The sequence below is a fragment of the Haematobia irritans genome, chromosome 1 (assembly GCF_050003625.1).
Source record: "Haematobia irritans isolate KBUSLIRL chromosome 1, ASM5000362v1, whole genome shotgun sequence".
Taxonomy (NCBI): domain Eukaryota; kingdom Metazoa; phylum Arthropoda; class Insecta; order Diptera; family Muscidae; genus Haematobia; species Haematobia irritans.
In genome coordinates, this window is record NC_134397.1 from 239,361,181 (window position 1) to 239,382,485 (window position 21,305).

General features: G+C 34.2%; 1 protein-coding gene across 1 annotated transcript; it reads left to right on the plus strand.

Moving 5' to 3' along the window:
• Positions 1–820: 820 nt before the first annotated feature.
• On the plus strand, positions 821–19,641 carry LOC142219584 (uncharacterized). Its single transcript, XM_075288507.1, has 2 exons — positions 821–1,182; positions 19,277–19,641. Exons 1-2 carry the CDS (start codon positions 1,062–1,064, stop codon positions 19,459–19,461), a joined length of 306 nt encoding a protein of 101 aa, XP_075144622.1. The 5' UTR covers positions 821–1,061; the 3' UTR covers positions 19,462–19,641.
• The last annotated feature ends 1,664 nt before the right edge of the window (positions 19,642–21,305 follow it).

Here is a 21,305-nt window from a genome sequence, read left to right on the forward strand (position 1 = left end):
ATAGAAAATTTTGCAAAATTTTGTCAAAGGCCTCTGCGATATTATAGAACAGTCCTTCGCTACGCCATGTAATGTATTTACTTGTACTAAAATTAAATGATGCCCCAATAAATAATTTCCTCTATGGAGCATTATTATATTGGGGCGCTATTTCATCGAGCCCATCATAGGGGAGAAGTTGGCTTTGTTCTGCGTTGGATGTTAGTGGAAATATTTAAGTTGTTATTTTGTTTTTCATGTTTCTAATAATTTCTTTTCCAATAAAACATTTCTCAGACAAATATCCCAATAAAAAATTCAAATCATTTTCCATGTTAATAATTTTTTAGCACTCAATATTTCATAATGAAAAAATTTGAGGAATTTCAAAATTTGCAATAAATATTAAAAGTTAAAAATTCCACCGGAAAAGTGAATCAATGTGGACGCATTTACCAGACGCTTTTCCACAATAATTTTTCCATCCAACTACTGCCCACGTACTTCCGAGAAATATTTAGGTCCCTCTTCAGAAATCATGGGTCAACGCCACTTTCTTTGGCGAATGGATGATCAGACTGTCCGTTTTTTGTCTTTCCATTTGACGTTGGCTATTTTAACTCATGACACTCATTCGTTGCATACATTTTCCATCGTTGCTGTGTTTTTTGTTTTTATAGTTTTGTTTGGCCGATAATACTTGGCGCTTTTTTGTGGTATTCTGGTTCTGTACTCTTTTTTTTTTTGGCATCTATAATGTGTTCATTCTTATTGTATATTCATACTTATACAATTAACTTTTCAGAAAAGCAAGCAAATCGAGCAGCACCACAACAAAATATTGAAAATTAATATTTCATTTCGGAAAGTTGAGTCTAAGTGAGCAGACAACGGCCAGTTTTTAGTCGCAACGAATTAAAGTGAAATACGGATAAAGCATAAAGCTCGCGAAAAAGGCCATTAGTTTCCAAACGGCGCAACTGAATGAATTAAGAAAAACAATTAAAAGAAAACAGAGACATTTCTGTTATAAGACATCTGTGCCAGTGATTTTCCATCTGACGTTAATTGCATTCTTCAAGATGACTACAATGACAAAATTTCTAGCGATTTGTCTAATTTTAAGTGCAACAATGATGCTGTTTTCGGTACCGGTCGTAGAGAGTATAACTCCCCTTTCGAATGGCCAGTGCAAGGAATTAAGTAAGACTGAATGAATGTGATGTAAACGACAGACTTTGATAATCAGAATGACACTTACGGTACCGTCGTACTGGACAAATACTTCACAAAAAAAATTCTGATTCAATCACGAAATTAATTGATCCAATTAATTTTTAATTGAAATGTCTTCAATCACAGAAATTATAGTATCAATTAAAACATTAATTGAAGGTCAATTAAAAAGTTAATTGACCCAATTAAAAAATTAATTGATACTATTACTTTTGTGATTGATTTTTGTTTCAATTAAAAAAAATTTGTTGAATCAATTAAATTTTTAATTGAATATTTTTTAAAACTCAATTACAATTTTAATTGGAAAAATTTTCGTGAATTTTTTTTGTGTGTTGACGGACATCATAAAATATGTCGTCAACACTTAAACCAGCAAACATTTTAGCTTATATTGGATAAAAATATAACACCACGATAGAAGTATTTTACAAAAAAACCCTATTCAGGAATTTCGAAAATGCAACTTGGAAAATGTTTGTCATAACTCATGGCTTAGTTCCTAATGTAGAATAGCTAATCAAAACCAAAAATCAAAAGAAAAATATCGGAAATAACATTAAATTTTAAACTCAGTTTACATTTGTTCGCATTGGCTAACTTTGGCACGAGTTATGACCGACAAAACCATCACACGTTGCACGAAAGTGGCTCTGCCGTATTTCGGCCCATTGATCGACACTTTGTTATTTTTAGTGCCCTCTAACTCTCTAAAATGTCCCAGGCACAACAGTCCGACGGATTGAGATTCAGAGATTTTGGTGGCCGTTGTGTAGTAAAAATGAATCCAAGAATCTCAACTCTTCAATACTGACCTAAGGTAATTTTTCCCAATAATATTAGGGTAGCGATCCTAGGCCGTTTCAGCCGTCCACACCATTATCATCGCTTAAATTCTGGTGGCTAATCGAAGAAGTAAATTTTCCACTTTTCGGCAAATAAACTCGATCATTTTGTTTGTCCGCAAACTGCTCAAATTTGTTGCTCATGAAAAACAAAAAAAAAACAAATTCGGTAACTGGGCACTTTTGTGCAGGCGAAGCTATCCCTTCGCTTTTTTCTGTCTAACTTTTTTGTGCATCGGTGAGCCTTGCACTTCTTGGCACTTCAATGGCCTTAGTCAAAGCTCATTTTTATACCCACAACCATAGAATGGTGACGGGGGCATAAGCGTAGGAAGGCCTCTGGGGAGGGGGCTTAGACCCCCCAGAAAAATTTTAGCCCCCCCCCCAGAATTTGAAATTCTATTTATGATTTTCCATTTTTCAATAAATGTCAATAGTTTTTTTTTTTAATTTTTATAAAAATTAAACAAGTATATACAATCGCACAAAGTTCCGCTAAACTTTCATGAACAATCGATTACTTGGTTTGTGGTAGCAGTTGCCGATGGCAATGTTTGAAGTCAGATATTTATGAAATAAAGCTGTGGTTGAACTTATGATTGATGTATCTTAGTCAATTTAATTTAAAAAAATAGTAATTGATATTAAAACTATTCTTTCATAAATTAATATCTTAATAATGCTGCGAAAAAGCGTCGCCAAAAAAGTAGTGAAAATGTTCTTTTTGGGTATAGAAGTGGTGCAAAATTGGCGGAGAAGCAACAGCCGTTGCAATGAATTTGCATCACTTCTTAAGGTGAGATCCGAATTCAGTGTTTTGAATGTGAATTAAAACATTTTGTGATATTTTAACTAAATAATTTTTATATTGTTTTTATGATTTTTAATGCATCCTGACGCTTGTTTGAAACGTTTTTCCTCGAACAATTGCCAAAATTATCAATTTTTCTATAATGGATTTAGCAGTTTTGTGGCAAAATTTGAATAATTTGTACCAATTTATTTATGCTTACTCTTTTTTAAAGTATTTGAAAAAAAGAAAACAAAAAATTACACATAAAAATATGAAAAAAATCAAGTAAAAAAACTTCCTGTGTAGTTAAAATAATTGAGGGCATTTTTGGAAGTTCTTTTAAAGTTGTGCCTTTAGAACAACTCACAATTTTTTTTGCTGGTAAAAGTGTGGAACTACTTTTAGTTGCTTTATTATAAATTAATTGACGAGTTATTTTGATGTCTAATTTTTTATTCAATTTTATGAAATAAAACATTAATTGAACCTATAAGTTCAGTCTATAAATTTTTAGCTAGGGGGGCTATAGCCCCCCCTAGGAAAATTGTCTAGCTACGCTAATGGACGGGGGTATAATAAGTTTGTCATTCCGTTTGTAACACATCGAAATATCGATTTCCGACTATATAAAGTATATATATTCTTGATCAGAGAGAAATTCTAAGACGATATAACGATGTCCGTCTGTCCGTCTGTCTGTCTGTTGTAATCACGCTACATTCTTCAAAAATGAAGCAATCGTGCTGAAATTTTGCACAAACTCGTCTTTTGTCTGCAGGCAGGTCAAGTTCGAAGATGAGCTATATCGGTCCAAGTTTTGATATAGTTCCCATATAAACCGAGCTTCCGATTTGGGGTTTTGGGCTTATAAAAACCGTAGTTTTTATCCAATTTGCCTGAAATTGGAAATCTAGAGGTATTTTAGGACCATCAAAAAGTGTACCGAAAATGGTACCTATCGGTCCATGTTTTTGTATAGCCCTCATATGAACCGATTTCCCGATTTTGTTTGTTTTTTTTTTAACAAATAAATAAATTGTATAAATAAAATATGTGTTGTATGCATACTCGCGTTATGTTCAGCTCACGAGAAGTAGTTCAACCTTTGTGGCATAGATTTTGACCAAATCTGGCCTTCAATTCTCACTTAATCGTACTTTTTGGACGCGATGCAACCACGGTTGCCAATCGTGCCAAAAATAATCTACCAAAAGAAGAGTAGAAAATTTGACCAAAAATCTACCAAATTTTTTATTTATTTTTTTATTTTGAAGTTTGTGGTTATTCTTTTTTTTTCTCGAAATAAATGATTTACAATTTTGTTTTAAAAATTTATTTCAGTACTTAAATATCATATATTTTGACCACTCCTATTAGCGAAATTTTTTTGAGACTATAAATATCTCTTGAATTGCAAATGTGCTGTATTTTAAATGTTAGAACAATTTTAGCTTGCACCAACAAGGGAAAGTTACTAATTCTACAAAAAGGAAGAACTTACTCATAATGAATTTTGATAGTATGATCCAACACGAAAGTTAAAAATTTTAAAGATATTAAAATTACAGAAAATTTTGACAATATTTTATTTCTATAGAAAATTTTGTCAACATTTTATATCTATAGAAATTTCTTTTCCAAATTTTATTTCTATAGAATTTTTTTCTCAAAATTTTATTTCTACACACAAAAAAATATTTTTCTTATTCAATCACGAAATTAATTGATTCAATTAATTTTTTAATTGAAATTTCTTCAATCACAGAAATGATAGTATCAATTTAAATATTAATTGACAGTCAATTAAAAAAATAATTGATCCAATTAAAAAAATTAATTGATACTATTAATTTTTTTGATTGATTTTTATTTCAATTAAAACATTTGTTGATTCAATTAAATTTTTAATTGAATATTTTTTAAAACTCAATTAAGATTTTAATTGGAAAAAATTTCGTGAACATTTTTTCTGTGTATAGAAAATTGGAGAGGAATATTTTGCAAAATCTACCAAAACTTCAAGAATTCTATCAATATACCAAACAATAAAACCTACCATTTTTTGGTAGAATACTAGCAATTGCGGCAACCGTGGATGCAACACTGGCAGTATCGCGGTAACGAGCAGTGGTACTAGAATTGCTCACCGAACTTTATTTCTAAATGCAATAAATTGAAATGCTTTTATTGCCACTGGAATAAATCTTTCAGACCAGCGTTTTCAAAATTATACCATTGAACGGTCGTTTTGGTATGTTCATGGTCTACGGTTGAAATGTTTGTAAATACACCATTCCAACGCAGCTTCCACAATATTTTCCGAAAAAAGTTCGCATTTACTTTAGGCCAGACTCATGGAAAACAATTAGGGCATTTATTTCAGTGCATTGAAATTTACATGGTTTCAAGAGAAGGTCGGACGGACACCGTCAGATCGACCAAGAATAAGAACGACCAAGAATGAGGACGACCAAGAATAAGGAAATATCAAAAAAAGATATGAATATTGTTGTGTAATGGCTTGCACTAAGAAAAACTACACTGAAAAAAATATTGTCATGAGGCCAAAGATTTCATGTCCTTAAAATATGAATGTAAATTTTGCTTAGCGTAGAAGACGCATTTCTCTAATATAAAGTTTTTATCCTTGTCCAAAATTCGATAAAATTTTCAATAGAATAGTGTTGTCCTATAATTAAGCGATTGGACTTAAAAATGGATATCATAGCGTGAAAGAATTTTTTTTGGGCTAAGGTCTACTTGACTTTAATAATTTAGGAAAAATCTTTAAAATTAGTGAAATTGTCTTTAAATTTGTTGCCTTTTTGCATCTTCACTACAAAGCAAAAAGTCGTTCAAAAATAGGACATGTTTTTCAACACTTTATTTTAAAGACATTTTTACTTGAAACATAGCATAATTTCTACTGGAAATCGTGTCTGAATTTGGAAAATAAGTTTGACGTTAACTTATTTTTAAAGGGTTTCGATAGCATATGAAGAAAAAAAGCTGATAAAGCGAAAAATTAAAATTTGCTTCCTAGGGTTAAGTACACAAAACCCAAATTTAAAAGAGAATGGTGTCTTAAAAGTATCCTTACTTGAATTCTCTGTTTCTTTGGCTCGGAATCAATACCAAATTGTTAAAGAAAAAAAAAAAATATATAGAACTGGGCATGTTTTTTTTTTTCAGTGTAGATGAACGGATGGACTACTAATGATGAGATATATATGACCATAAGTTGTGATTAGAAATGTGTGTTCGTGATTTTAACCCTCTAAAGCCCAAGCCCGCCTTTAATACGGAAGCTTTTAGTAAAACATACCTTAAGACAACAAAAATGGACAAAATAAAAAGAAACATTATTTAAAACTATTCAAGAGAATTTGTAGCATATTCTGAACGTTACCGTATAAATTTTTCTTGCTTAGTTCTGTTGCTTTTGTGTCGTTAACATTGAAAATTTAATCAGCTGCCAAAAAGAAATTGGGGCATTAGAGGGTTAAGCTGAAAATCTCCATTTCTCGGTATAGGATAGAATCCCAGCAAAAAAATTTGGAAGTTCTTCCAAAGGCACAACTTTAAAAGCACTACCCAGGAAGTTCTTTTAATTCAATTTTTTATAACTTGGTTTTTTCATACTTTTAATGGATAATTTTCACTTTTTTTGTTTCAAATAGGTTAAAAACAGAGTAAGAATTCATAAAATGGTACAAATCATTTAAATTTTGTCGAAAAAAATGTTAAATCTAATCTGCAAAAAATTGTGAATTTTTGAAAATATCTGAGGTCAAACGTTTCCGGCAAGCGTTAGAATCCATTAAAAATTATAAAAAATTATAAAAATTATTTATTTGACAAAATATCACAGAATTTTTTAATTTACATCCAAAACATTGAATTCGGATCACATCTAAAGAAGTAATGCAAATTCAGTGCAACGGCTGTTGAAATGGAGGACTTCCGTCCTATGACAAGCCCATGTTAAATTCATCGCTTCTGCGTCAATTTTGCACCACTTCCGGATCCAAAAAGAACATTTTCATTACTTTTTTAGCGACGCTTTTTTTGCTAGGATGCCTTGTCATAGTGGGACACTAAATACGAGGGCAGTACGGAAACTTCTTAGCCTAGAACAAAAAGCGCGGTATAAACAGAAAAATGTTAAGTGTTTTGGATACTTCCATCTCTGTTATGAACACATGTTAAATTTTGTTTCGATCTGGCAACTCCTTCATATAGAAACAGATATTCAAAAAAGACGCATCCGCAATTTTTTTACAATGGAAAAATTAGAAATGCGTGCTATCATTAAATATTTACATAAAAAAGGTTTATTGGGACAAGAAATTCATAATGATATGGTGAATGTGTTAGGTGAAAGCGCTCCTTCATATGCAACAGTAAAAAAAATTGGGTTGCTTAATTATTTAAACGTGGTCGTACAAGCATTGAAGATGAACCACGTAGGGGGCGTCAAAAAACAGCAACAACAACTGCCAAAGTGCATGATATGGTATTAAATGATCGACGAAAAAAAGTGCGTGACATTGCTAATATCATGGGCATCTCAAATGATCGAGTCCATTTAATTTTGCATGAAGAACTACAGGTGAAAAAGCTTTCTGCAAGATGGGTGCCGCATTTGTTAACAGTCGATCAAAAACGCATAAGAATGAACATATCTCAAGCTTGTTTGGATCGTTTTAAGCGAAATAAAATGGATTTTAAGCATCGTTTCATAACTGTTGATGAGACATGGATCCACCACTATAATCCAGAGACAAAAGAACACTGAACTGAAGCTGGAGGAAGTGCCCCAAAGAAGGGCAAAACAATTCAATCGATAAGGTTATGGCAACGGTTTTTTGGGACTTCAAAGGTATTTTATTGTTTGACTATCTGCAAAAGGGTAAAACAATAAATTCAGAGTACTATTGCAACCTTTTGGATCAATTAAATGTACAAATTCAACAAAAAAAACGTCCTGGCTTACAACACAAAAAAATAATTTTTCATCAAGACAACGCACCAGCGCACAAGAATGTTTTAACAATGGCTAAAATCAACGAGTTAAAGTACGAGTTGCTTAACCACCCACCTTATTCTCCTGATTTAGCTCCCAGTGACTTTTACTTGTTCCCAAATCTAAAAAAAAAAATTATTGCTGACAAGCGTTTTACCTGAAATGAAGATGCAATTACACTTGTAAACCACTATTTTGAAGACCTTGAGGAAAACTATTTTAATCAAGGGATAGAATTGCTAGAAAAGCGTTGGACTAAGTGTATTGAAGTTTCAGGAGATTATATTGAAAAATAAAAATATTTTTGAAAAACTAACTATTCTCTTTCATTGATAGGCTAAGAAGTTTCCGAACCGCCCTCGTATAGGATTTTTATACCCTTCACCACTACTGTGGTACAGGGTATAATAAGTTTGTGCATTTGTATGTAACGCCAAGAAGGAGTAATCATAGACCAACCTTTTAGTTACGGATCGGCTTAGAATTAAATTCTGAGTCGATTTAGCGATGTCCGTCTGTCTGTCTGTCTGTCTGTCTGTTGATGTATTTTTGTGTGCAAAGTACAGCTCGCAGTTTTAGTCCGATTGTCCTAAGATTTGGTAAAGGGTCCTGTTTCGGCTCAAAGACGATCCCTATTGATTTTGGCAAAAATCGGTTCAGATTTAGATATAGCTGCCATATATATTTTTCACCGATCTGGTCATAATTGGCGTGTATATCAACCGATCTTCCTCAAATTCCGTACATCCGAATATTTTATGAGTCTCGAAAAACTTGCAAAATATCAGCAAAATCGGTTCAGATTTAGATATAGCTCCCATATATATCTTTCGCCCGATTTACACTCATTTGCCCACAGAGGCCAATTTTTTGCTCCGATTTAGTTGAAATTTTGCATAGGGAGTAGAATTAGCGTTGTAACTATGCGTGCCAAATTTACTTGAAATCGGTTCAGATTTGGATATATCTCCCATATAAAGCTTTCGCCCGATTTACACTCATATGACCACAGAGGCCAATTTTTAACTCCGATTTAGTTGAAATTTTGCACAGGGAGTAGAATTAGCATTGTAGCTATGCGTGCCAAATTTGGTTGAAATCGGTTCAGATTTAGATATAGCTCCCATATATATGTTTTTCTGATTTCGACAAAAATGGTCAAAATACCAACATTTTCCTTGTAAAATCGCCACTGCTTAGTCGAAAAGTTGTAAAAATGACTCTAATTTTCCTAAACTTCTAATACTTATATATCGAGCGATAAATCATAAATAAACTTTTTCGATGTTTCCTTAAAATTGCTTCAGATTTAAACGTTTCCCATATTTTTTTTACTAACATCGTGTTCCACCTTAGTGCATTAGCCGACTTAAATTTTGAGTCTATAGATTTTGTAGAAGTCTATCAAATTCTTCCAGATCGAGTGATATTTAAATGTATGTATTTGGGACAAACCTTTATATATAGCCCCCAACACATTTGACGGATATGATATGGTATCGAAAATGTAGATCTACAAAGTGGTGCAGGGTATAATATAGCCGGCCCCGCCCGACTTTAGACTTTCCTTACTGGTTTTAAAGAAGATTGTTTCAAATGGTGCTGTTCCCGAAGAAAAATTTAAAGTTTCTATATTGGGAGACTGCATCAAATTCTCGATTTAGAAGACCCAGTTTTGTCTCAGTTTTCAAGGAATCAAGAAAATCCAAAGAAAAAATCTCTTTCAAAAAAATCTCAACACATATATATCAGGATGTTTTTGTATTTGGGCCAAAAAATTCAATACAATATAAAAAAATTCACCGTATATCTTTTGTCTGACTCAGTATGGCATCTGTTTTACCTCAAAAAAAAGTTGCAGTATTTGACATTCCATCATAGAAACCCTGTACTTACCGTTCTTGGTCTAAATATATGCAATCGAAAAATTCATTAATGTCGGCAGAAATAAACGAAAATATGTTATTGTATAATAAAAATAGGTTACCCAATTTTTTTTTAATAATTCAAATTCAAGTGGCGTCACACTTAGTATTATTACAAGTGGAATCCGACTGTATTTATTGATAAAAGAGAGAGAGAGAGAGAGGGTGATAAATACATTTCCGTAGACAAAGTATGTGTATGGGTACACTTTCGTTCCCCATAAACAAAAAGTTTTCGGGATAGAATTCTTAAAAACTGGTATAAGATTTTAGGGAAATAAATTCACCCATATTTGATTTTAATTAAAATTGTACATGGGGTGGTGTTGATGAGGTTTACATGGCTATATATAATTATGGACCGCTATGAATTAATTCTTGTGTTGTTATTGGAGGAAGAATACTGCCATCACTTACGAAATTTCAAGCGTATCGGATGAAATTTGCTCTTCAAAGAGACTTCGCAAATCTAATCTTGGAATCAGTTTATAAGGATGACATACCTAAAAGTAGACCGATATGGCCCATATGCAAAACCATCCAACCACATCCATAACATATACTTGTGCCAAGTTTCAAGGTCGGAGATCGCTAGATCGGCTCAAAAAAAAAAAAAAAAAAAAAAAGCTCTTCAAGGCTTGAAATTAAAGCTGAAGGTATCACACTTTCCACTCAAGACCTTCATCTGTGTTAAATGAAGTAAATCATTGTGTAGGTTTAAAACTAAAGACCAAATTAGTTGAAAAACAAGTATACACGGCCGTAAGTTCATCCAGGCCGAATCTTATGTACCCTCCACCATGGATTGCGTAGAGATTTCTACGAAAGACTGTCATCCACAATCAAATTACTTGGGTTGTGGTATCTTAAAACTTCTTAACATCGTTTTCTAAATTGTGAGTTAGTCCATACGTGGTATATATTAGACAAAAAAGGTATGTATACGTAAGTCTACAAATAATTACTAATCGATATCGACTTTTGCACGGTACGCAGAGAGCCAGAATTGAAATATGGGGGTCGCTTATATGTGGGCTACATACAATTATGAACTTGTTATGGACCAATTTTTGTGTGATTGGGGATCGGATGAATTTCGCTTCTCCATAAGGCACCGGAGGTCAAATCTGGGGATCGGTTTATATGGAGGCTATATATAATTATGGACTGATATGAACCAATTCCTACATGGTTGTTGGATACAATATACTAACATCACGTGCCAAATTTCAACCGAATCGGATGAATTTTGCTCTTCCAAAGGGCTCCTGAGGTCAAATCTAGGGATCGGTTTATATGGGGGCTATATATAATTATGGATCGATTTCGACCAATTTTTGCATTGGTGTTTGGGGCCATATATTAACACCACGTACCAAAGTTCAACTGAATCAGATGAATTTGGTCTTCCAAGAGGTTCCGGAGGTCAAATCTGGAGACCGGTTAATATGGGGGCTATATAATTATGGATCGATGTGGACCAATTTTGGCATGGTCATTAGAGACCATATACTAACACCATGTACCAAATTTCAGCCGGATCGGATGAAATTTGCTTCTCTTAAAGGCTCCGCAAGCCCAATCTGGGGATCGGATTATATGGGGGCTATATATAATTATTGACCGATGTGGACAAATTTTTGCATAGTTGTTAGAGACCATATACTAACACCATGTACCAAATTTCAGCTGGATCGGATGAAATTTGCTTCTCTTAAAGGCTCCGCAAGCCAAATCTGGGGATCGGTTTATATGGGGGCTATATATAATTATTGACCGATGTGGACAAATTTTTGCATAGTTGTTAGAGACCATATACCAACACCATGTACCAAATTTCAGCCGGATCGGATGAAATTTGCTTCTCTTAGAGGCTCCGCAAGCCAAATCGGGGGATCGGTTTATATGGGGGCTATATATAATTATGGACCGATGTGGGCCAATTTTTGCATGGTTGTTAGAGATAATATACTAACACATTGTTCAAAATTTCAGCCGGATCGGATGAAATTTACTTCTCTTAGAGGATCGGTAAGCCAAATTTGGGGGTTCGTTTATATGGGGGCTATACGTCAAGGTGGACCGACATGGCCCATTTGCAATACCATCCAACCTACATCAATAGCAACTATTTGTGCCAAGTTTCAAGTCGATAGCTTGTTTCGTTCGGAAATTAGCGTGATTTCAACAGACGGACGGACGGACGGACATGCTGAAAAAAATTGATGAAGGATCCAGGGATGTTATTAAAGAGAAGTGATTGTGGAACAACATTCAATTTTTATGGTGGGTAGTTAAATAAACCTGCCAGGGATAAGCCTGTTACCCATCCAAAAAATGCTCTATCCTCTTGTTTCATAATTTAGCATCAGTTTGACGATGGACTTGGTTTGGTTAGGTGGCAGCCCGATGTATCAGGCTCACTTATATTATTCAGTCCATTGTGATAACGCAGTGGTGAACTTCACTCTTATCACTGAGTTTTGCCCGTTTCCATGTTAAGCTGAATGACAAGGCACCTCCTTTTTATAGCGGAGTCCGAACGGCATTCCACATTGCAGTGAAACCACTTAGAGAAACTTTGAAACACTCAGAAATATCACCAGCATTATTAAGGTGGGATAATCCGCCGCTGAAAAACTTTTTGGTGTTCGGTCGAAACAGGAAACGAACCCAGGACCTTGTGTATGGAAGGCGGGAATGCTAACCATTGCACCACGGTGGCTCCCCGGTGGACGATGGATTTATTGTTTGTGTATTCCTGATAAGTTTCTAGTTCTGTTTCATGCTATGTCAGATCTGATTCTCACATTTCCCTAGGACAAAAAAATATATATAGAAAATTGAGATAAGTGGCATAGGTAATGTTTCATGGTCTCCATGTGTTCTCAACATTAAGTGCCCGGCCATCGTGGCTGTCGTCATTTTCTTCTTCATAGCTCCTTGTCTTTTTTCTCGTAGGGTTCACTGGCATCTACTAGTATAGGCGTTTCGTTGTAGGCTTGCATCAAAGAGTCTTGCGTTAATTAAATCCAGTCCTCTTTAGGTCCTATCCCATAAAGATACACTGATCAAAAAAACATACTCAGTTCCAATGATTTTGTCTTTACACTAATGATTTTGGTATTGATTCCGAGCCAAAAAAGCGCAGAGTTGATGTAAGGATACCTTTAATACACAATGCTCTTTTCCAACTTTAGACTCGCATTCAAATTGAAATTCATTTCCTATTTTTGGACGCTTTTTTGCTTTGTGGTCAATTCACAAAAAGTTTGCGAATTTAAAGACGATTCCGTTAATTTTTCAGAATTATTTAAGCCAGGATGACCTTAATGAAACAATTTTGTTTTCATGTAACTTTAAGGACAGCACGACTTCTTTAAAAAAATTATCGACTTTTGGGCGAAGTTCGCATTAGTATTTTAAGGACGTGAAATCTTTGGCCTCACGACAATATTTTTTTAGTGCAGTTCATATTCGAGAAGTTTATGATTCCTCTAAATTTCAAATAAAAATGTTTCTTATAAATCCACAATCTGATGTAGTTTATCCATGTGTAGAAACATAAAAATTAACTTCGGAAACCTTACTACTTGAAGCAACACTGAAAAAAATATTGTCGTGAGGTCAAAGATTTCATGTCTTTAAAATACGAATACAAATTTTGCTTAGCATAGAAGACGCATTTCTCTAAAATAAAGTTATTTTCCTTGTCCAAAAGTCGATAAACCTTTCAATGAAGTCGTATTTTCCTTATAATTAAGTGATTTGACTTAAAAATGGGTATCTTAACACGAAAGAAAAAATTTATAGACTAAGGTCAACTTGACTTTAATAATTCAGAAAAATTCTTTAAATTTAATGAAATTGTATTTAAATTTGTTGTCTTTTGGCATCTTGACTACAAAGCAAAAAATCGTTCAAATATAGGACATGTTTTTCAACACTTTATTTTAAAGAAGTTTTTTACTTCAAACATAGCATAATTTCTACTGGAAGTCGAGTCCTAATTTGGAAAATAAAGTTGCCGTTAACTCGTTCTTAAAGGACTTTGATAGCATACATAGAAAAAAGCTGAGAAAGCGAAAAATTAAATTTTGCTTCCTAGAAGCAAGTACACAAAACCTAAATTTAAAAGAGAATTGTGTCTTAAAAGTATCCTTACTTGTAATCTTCGCTTCTTTGGCTCGGAATCAATACCAAATTTTTTAAAATAAAGACAAAATCTTTGGAACCGAGTATGCTTTTTTTTCAGTGAATCTTAAGGGGGGTAATATCGGTTTAAACGCAGCACATTTTTTTATGCCAAAAATTATTTATTTATTTATTCATTATTTATTACAATAAATAAATAAATATAGAATTTTGGCATTAATCTTCTGTTTTCCTTTTTATACCCTGCGCCACACTGTGGAACAGGGTATTATAAGTTAGTGCATATGTTTGCAATGCCCAGAAAGAGACGAGATAGACACATGGTGTCTTTGGCAATATTGCTTGGGGCCGGCACCTGAGTCGATCTAGCCATGTCCGTCTGTCTGTGAACACATTTTTGTGATCAAAGTCTAGGTCGCAGTTTTAGTCCAATCGACTTCAAATTTGGCACATGTCAAATTTGGTTGAAATATATATAGCCTCCATATATATGTTTTTCCGAAAATGGCCAAAATACCCACATTTTCCTTATAAAATCATCACTGCTAAGTCGATAACTTGTAAAAGTGACTCAATTTATATTTTATTAACTTTGTCATTCCGTTTGTAACACATCGAAATATTGCTCTAAGACCCCATAAAGTATATATATATTCTGGGTCGTGGTGAAATTCTGAGTCGATCTGAGCATGTCCGTCCGTCCGTCCATTATCGCTATCGACTTGAAACTTGGAACAAGTAGTTGTTATTGATGTAGGTCGGCCGGTATTGCAAATGGGCCATATCGGTCCATTTTTACGTATAGCCCCCATATAAACGGACCCCCAAATTTGGCTTGCGATTGCTCTAAGTGAAGCATCCGATCCGGCTGAAATTTGGTCCATAATTACATATAGCCCCCATATAAACTGATCCCCCAAATTTGGCTTGCGATTGCTCTAAGTGAAGCAAATTTCATCCGATCCGGCTGAAATTTGGTACATAGTGTTAGTATATGGTCTCTAATAACCTTGCAAAACAATGGCCCACATCGGTCCATAATTATATATAGCCCCCATATAAACCGATCACCAGATTTGACCTCCGGAGCCCCTTGGAGGACTAAAATTCATCTGATTCAGTTGAAATTTGGTACGTGGTGTTAATATATGGCCTCAAACACCCATGCAACAATTGGTCGAAATCGGTCAAGAATTATATATAGGCCCCATATAGACAGATCGCCATATTTGATCTCCGGAGCCCCTTGGAAGAGCAAATTTCATCCCATTCGGTTGAAATTTGTTACGTGATGTTAGTATATGGTATCCACCAACCATGCAGGAATTGGTTCATATCAGTCTATAATTATATATAGCCCCCATATAAACCGGTCCCCAGATTTGACCTCCGGTTTCTTTTGGAGAAGCAAAATTCATCCGATCTGGTTGAAATTTGGTACGTGGTGGTAGTATATGATATTTAACAACCATGTCAAAAGTGGTCCATATCAGTCCATAATCATTTTGGTTTTGGAGCCTCTTTGAGGAGCAAATTTCATCCGAGTCAGTTGAAATTTGGTACATTGTGCTAGTATATGGCCGTTAACACCCATGTCTAACTAGGTCCATATCGGTCTATAGTTATATATAGCCCTCAGATAAATTGATCCCCAATCATACAAAAATTGGTCCATATCAAGTTCATAATTCTATATAGCCCCCATATAAGCGACCCCCATATTTCAATTCTGGCTCTCTACGTACTGTGCAAAATTCCATGTCGATTCGTAATTATTTGTAGACTTACCTATACAAAACTTTTTTGTCTAATATATACCATGTGGACCATGGACTAACTCACAATTTAGAAAACGATGTTAAGAAGTTTTAAGAAGTTGGGTTAATACCACAACCCAAGTAATTCGATTGTGGCTAACAGTCTTTCATAGAAGTTTCTACGCAATCCATGGTGGAGGGTACATAAGATTCGGCCCGGCCGAACTTACGGCCGTATATACTTGTTTTTATTTCTAATACAATCTATCGAGCGATAAATCATAAATTCACTTTTGCGAGGTTGCCTAAAAATTGGTTCCGATTTAAATGTTTCCCATATTCATACCCTGCGCCACACTGTGGCGACTTAAATTTAAAGTTTATAAATTTTGTAGAACTCTAACAAATTTTGTCCAGATCGGGTCAGATTTACATATATTTAAATATATGGGAACATAAACCTTTATATATAGCACCCAACACCAGGGATCCGGAGCGGTCCATTTTTTTCGCTCCGCTCCGCTCCCGCTCCGGAGAAAAAAAAAACCGCTCCGCTCCGAGAAAAAAAATCGCTCCGCTCCGCTCCTCTTCGAGAAAATTATAGTACAAACATTGTATTATTTGTTCAATTGAGTTTTATTTTATTTAGAAAAATCGGGCGGTACATATATGGGAGCTATAGCTAAATCTGAACCGATTTCGATGATTTTTTGCACATATAGTTAGTGCTATAGAAGATTACATTTCGCCAACTTTGAGTAAGATCGGTTGATAAATAAGGGTTTTATGACCTAATTTGGCAAAATCGGGCGATACATATATATGGGATCTATATCTAAATCTTAACCGATTTCGTTGAAATTTTCAGACTTAAAGGGTGATACAGAAGATTATTTTGTGCTAAATTTGACGACGATCGGTTAGTAAAAAAGTGCAACGTGACCCCATTTGTCGAAATCGGGCAATACATATATATGGGAGCTATATCAAAATTTGATCCGATTTCTTCCAAATTCAATAACGTTCGTCCTTGTGCCCAAAAAAACTCCCTGTACCAAATTTCATCAAAATCGGTTAATAATTGCGACCGAAATCCTGTGAACAACAAATACATGGACAGACGGACGGATGGACAGACGGACACCAAGCGCTAGATCGACTCAGGAGGTGATTCTTAGTCGATCGGTATATATTTTATGGGGTCTAAAATCAATATTTCTTATAGGCACATTTTTTGGCAGATCAAACTTATTATACCCTAACCACTATGTGGTTTAGGGTATAATGACTTTAAAACAATGTGTTTAAAAATTTTATTAATTTTGAAGATTTTTTCAGAAATATTAAATCCATTTTGACTTCATTAAAACGAAATTTGCATATATGTTAGGATACACATTTTTATGTCGAATCATTTAGCTATAAGGATAAATAGACTTCATTGAAAAGTTTAGAGACTTTTAGACAAGGAAAAACTTTTTTTTAGAGAAATACGTCTTCTATTCTAAGCAAAATTCGTATTTGAAGCATGTGAAGTATTTGGCCTCCCGACAATATTCTTTGTGCTGCACCATCTACTATTTAATATGTGATAGAAACCAAATTTATGAAAATGGACCAAAAGGGACCAAATTCTGTTTGGTCTGACCATCGGACCAAATTTAAAAATTAGAAATCTTTTGGACCAATTTTGGTCCGATCGGACCAAAACGGCAACGCTGATTGGAATTGAAAGTCTATACACAGAGTAGAAGTAACTACTCTCCGAAAGTTTTTTTTTTTGCAACAGACGTAGAGAAGAGGTTTTGTTATATTTGTAATGTGTGTGTGTATGTTTATGTTTGCAACAACCTCCATCGACATCAGTCCGTGGTATACCTACGAATATTCTTACTCAGATCTAGTGTTACCTAATTTCGCTTTTTTCCCCTTTATTGTATAATAAATGTATATGCGCACATTTTTCAACCAAAATTGAAACTATCCATAATTTTAATTAAATTTTCGAGAACTAATATCAGAAATAAGAGAATGCTAGGATATAGTACAATAGTAAAGCAAATATGAATGTCCTTACACTGAAAAAAAAAAGCATGTCCGGTTCCAAAGATTTTGTCTTTACTTTAACAGTTTGGGTATTAATTCCGAGCCAAAGAAGCGGAGAATACAAGTAAGGATACTTTAGAGACGTAATTCTCTTTTAAATTTGGGGGTTATGTACTTGCTTCTAGGAAGCAAATGTTAATTTTTTCATTTTTTTAGATTTTTTTCGTCAGTTGTTATAAAAATCCTTTATAAACGAGTTAACGAGTTATTTTTTTCCATATTAAGACTCGACTTCCAGTAGAAATTATGCTATGGTTCAAGTAAAAAGCGTCTTTAAAATAAAGTGTTGAAAAACATGTCTTATTTTTTAACGATTTTTTGAGATGCAAAAAGGAAACAAATTTAAAGACAATTTTATTAATTTTAAAGAATTTTTCTTAATTATTAAAGTCACGTTGACCTTACCTCAAAAATTTTATCTTTCATGTTATGATACACATTTTTAAGTAAAATCACTTAATTATAAGGACAGTACAACTTCATTCAAAAGTTTATTGCCTTTTGGACAAGAAAAAAAAAACTTTATTTTAGAGAAATGCGTCTTCCATGTTAAGCAAAATTTGCATTCTTATTCTAAGGACATGGAATCTTTGACTTCACGACAATATTTTTTTCAGTGTAGAAAACTAAAAAATTAAATATAAATAAGATCGTTTAATTGCATTTATTTGACGTTCATTACAACCATCTTTGTAGTAATACGGGATGAAATTGATCGAAAGTACTGTTGTTACTTTTACAACACATACTAGAGATATATTTTGACATTTGCCGTTTTTGGAAACAATTACTAAAAAAACACGTTGTGTTTTCCCCAATGTACGTACGTACAAAAATACATATCGTACATTTTAAACGTTTGCTCACACTACGCTAAGTACTAGCTAAATTTGAAATTACCTACACAGTGTAATTTCAAAGTTACACATTCCATTCAAGTAATATTTTATTCGGAGCGGAGCGGTTTTTCATTTGGAAAACGCTCCGCTCCCGCTCCGCTCCGGATTTTAGAAATGCCGCTCCGCTCCCGCTCCGGCTAAAAAAGGGCTTGCTCCGCTCCGCTCCGGATCCCTGCCCAACACATTGTGGGGTGCTATATAAAAAGAAAATGTGGGGCTACAAAGTAGTGCAGTATATAATATGTATAATATGCAGTGTATAAAATGTCGGCCACTCTCGAATTTAGACTTTCCTTACCTGTTTTTTATTATGTTTACAAAAGTTTACTTTCGAAGTTTTCGAAAATTCAAAAGACAGTTCGAACAGTTTTTTACAATACAATATTCTCTTTATTTGTTATTGAGGTACATATGAAATGAGAGTCGTGCGATATAATATAGTCAACTATACCAGATTGTTTCTTTGAAATTCCACATAAATCATCAAAAATCATCTGCATATTTTATTCATTATCAAAAATAATAATTAAAACAATATACAATTTCTTTTTTCAGATCAATGGAATTGTTATTCAGCCAAAAATGAAGGATATTTCTGTAATAGTCGTGACACAAGCAGCACCGAAATAAGATGGTACTATGACAAGGGGACATGTCGCAAATTCAACTACAAAGGATGTAACGGCAATCGCAATCGTTTCTGTACAAAAGAGGCTTGCTTGAATAGATGCTATGGATGAATGAAAAACCAGCCTCCCTCCATTCATTCACCCCAACCAACCTAACTACACTATACACTTACATATACATACACTTAGAATAGATTATAGTTTTTACACTTACAATATTTTTTGTACAATTTACGCATTCAATATATAAAAATATTTATTTTAATAATAAAGATAATTTAAATGATAGAATCACCAAAAGAAATGAGTCGTCGTTTGTAGGTAAGATTGACGTTATTATTCTGTTGACAATGAAATGACCATTCATTCATTCATTCCATCTGGTGTCTATCAACTAAAATGACGGCAGACAATCGGTTGATAATTTAGGAAAAATGTGACAAATTGTCGCATTTTAAGAAGAAGGTGTCATTTGTCAACTATTTAAAGATATAGAATAAAATGGTTTTCTTAAATATTGTAAAAAGGTGCTTCGTGGATATTTTGTTAAAATTTTGAAATTTATATGAAAGCAAAAAGGATGGATATTTAATATGTTAAGTAAAAACACTTTAGACAGCAAATGGAATTATGTCCTCTTATGATATACAAAAGTTTGAAACAAGTATATACGGCCATAAGTTCGGCCAGGCCGAATCTTATGTACCCTCCACCATGGATTGCGTAGAACCTTCTACGAAAGACTGTCATCGACAATCAAATTACTTGGGTTGTGGTATCTTAAAACTTCTTAACATCGTTTTCTAAATTGTGAGTTAGTCCTTACGTGGTATGTATTAGACAATACGTAGAGAGCCAGAATTTAAATATGGGGGTCGCTTATATGGGGGCTATATGCAATTATGAACTTGATATGGACCAATTTTTGTGTGATTGGGGATCGATTTATCTGATGGCTATATATAACTATAGACCGATATGGACCCAGTTAGGCATGGTTGTTAACGGCCATATATTAGCACAATGTATCAAATTTCAACTGACTCGTATGAAATTTGCTCCTCCAAGAGGCTCCAAAACCAAATCTCGGGATCGGTTTATATGGGGGCTATATATGATTATGGACTGATATGAACCAATTCCTGCATTGTTGGATACCATATACTAACTTCAGGTACCAAATTTCAACCGAATCGGATGAATTTTGCTCTTCCAGGAGGCTCCGGAAGTCAAATCGGTTTATATAGGGCCTATATATAATTATTGACCGATTTCGATCAAGTTTTGCATGTGTGTTTGAGGCCATATTTTAACACTAAGTACCAAATTTCAACTGAATCAGATTAATTTTGGTCTTCCAAAAGGCTCCGGAGGTCAAATCTGGTGGTCGGTATATATATGAGGGCAATATATAATTATGGACCGATGTGGACCAATTTTTGCATGGTCATTAGAGACCATATATTAACACCATGTACCAAATTTCAGCCGGATCGGATGAAATTTGCTTCTCTTAGAGGCTCCGCAAGCGAAATCGGGGGATCGGTTTATATGGGGGCTATATATAATTATAGACCAATTTTTGCATGGTGTTAGAGACCATATACTACCACCATGTACCAAATTTCAGCCGGATCGGATGAAATTTGCTTCTCTTAGAGGATTCGCAAGCCAAATTTGGGGATCCGTTTATATAGGGGCTATACGTAAAAGTGGACCGATATGGCCCATTTGCAATACCATCCGACCTACATCAATAACAACTACTTGTGCAAAGTTTCAAGTCGATAGCTTGTTTCGTTCGGAAGTTAGCGTGATTTCAACAGACGGACGGACGGACGGACGGACATGCTCAGATCGACTCAGAATTTCACCACGACCCAGAATATATATACTTTAGGGGGTCTTAGAGCAATATTTCGATGTGTTACAAACAGAATGACAAAGTTAATATA

Bases quoted from the DNA above. Each gene is read 5' to 3' on its own strand.
- LOC142219584 (XM_075288507.1), top strand. From the start codon at position 1,062: ATGACTACAATGACAAAATTTCTAGCGATTTGTCTAATTTTAAGTGCA. The intron at 1,183-19,276 runs GTAAGACTGAAT...TTCTTTTTTCAG, and splicing joins TGGCCAGTGCAAGGAATTAA to ATCAATGGAATTGTTATTCA.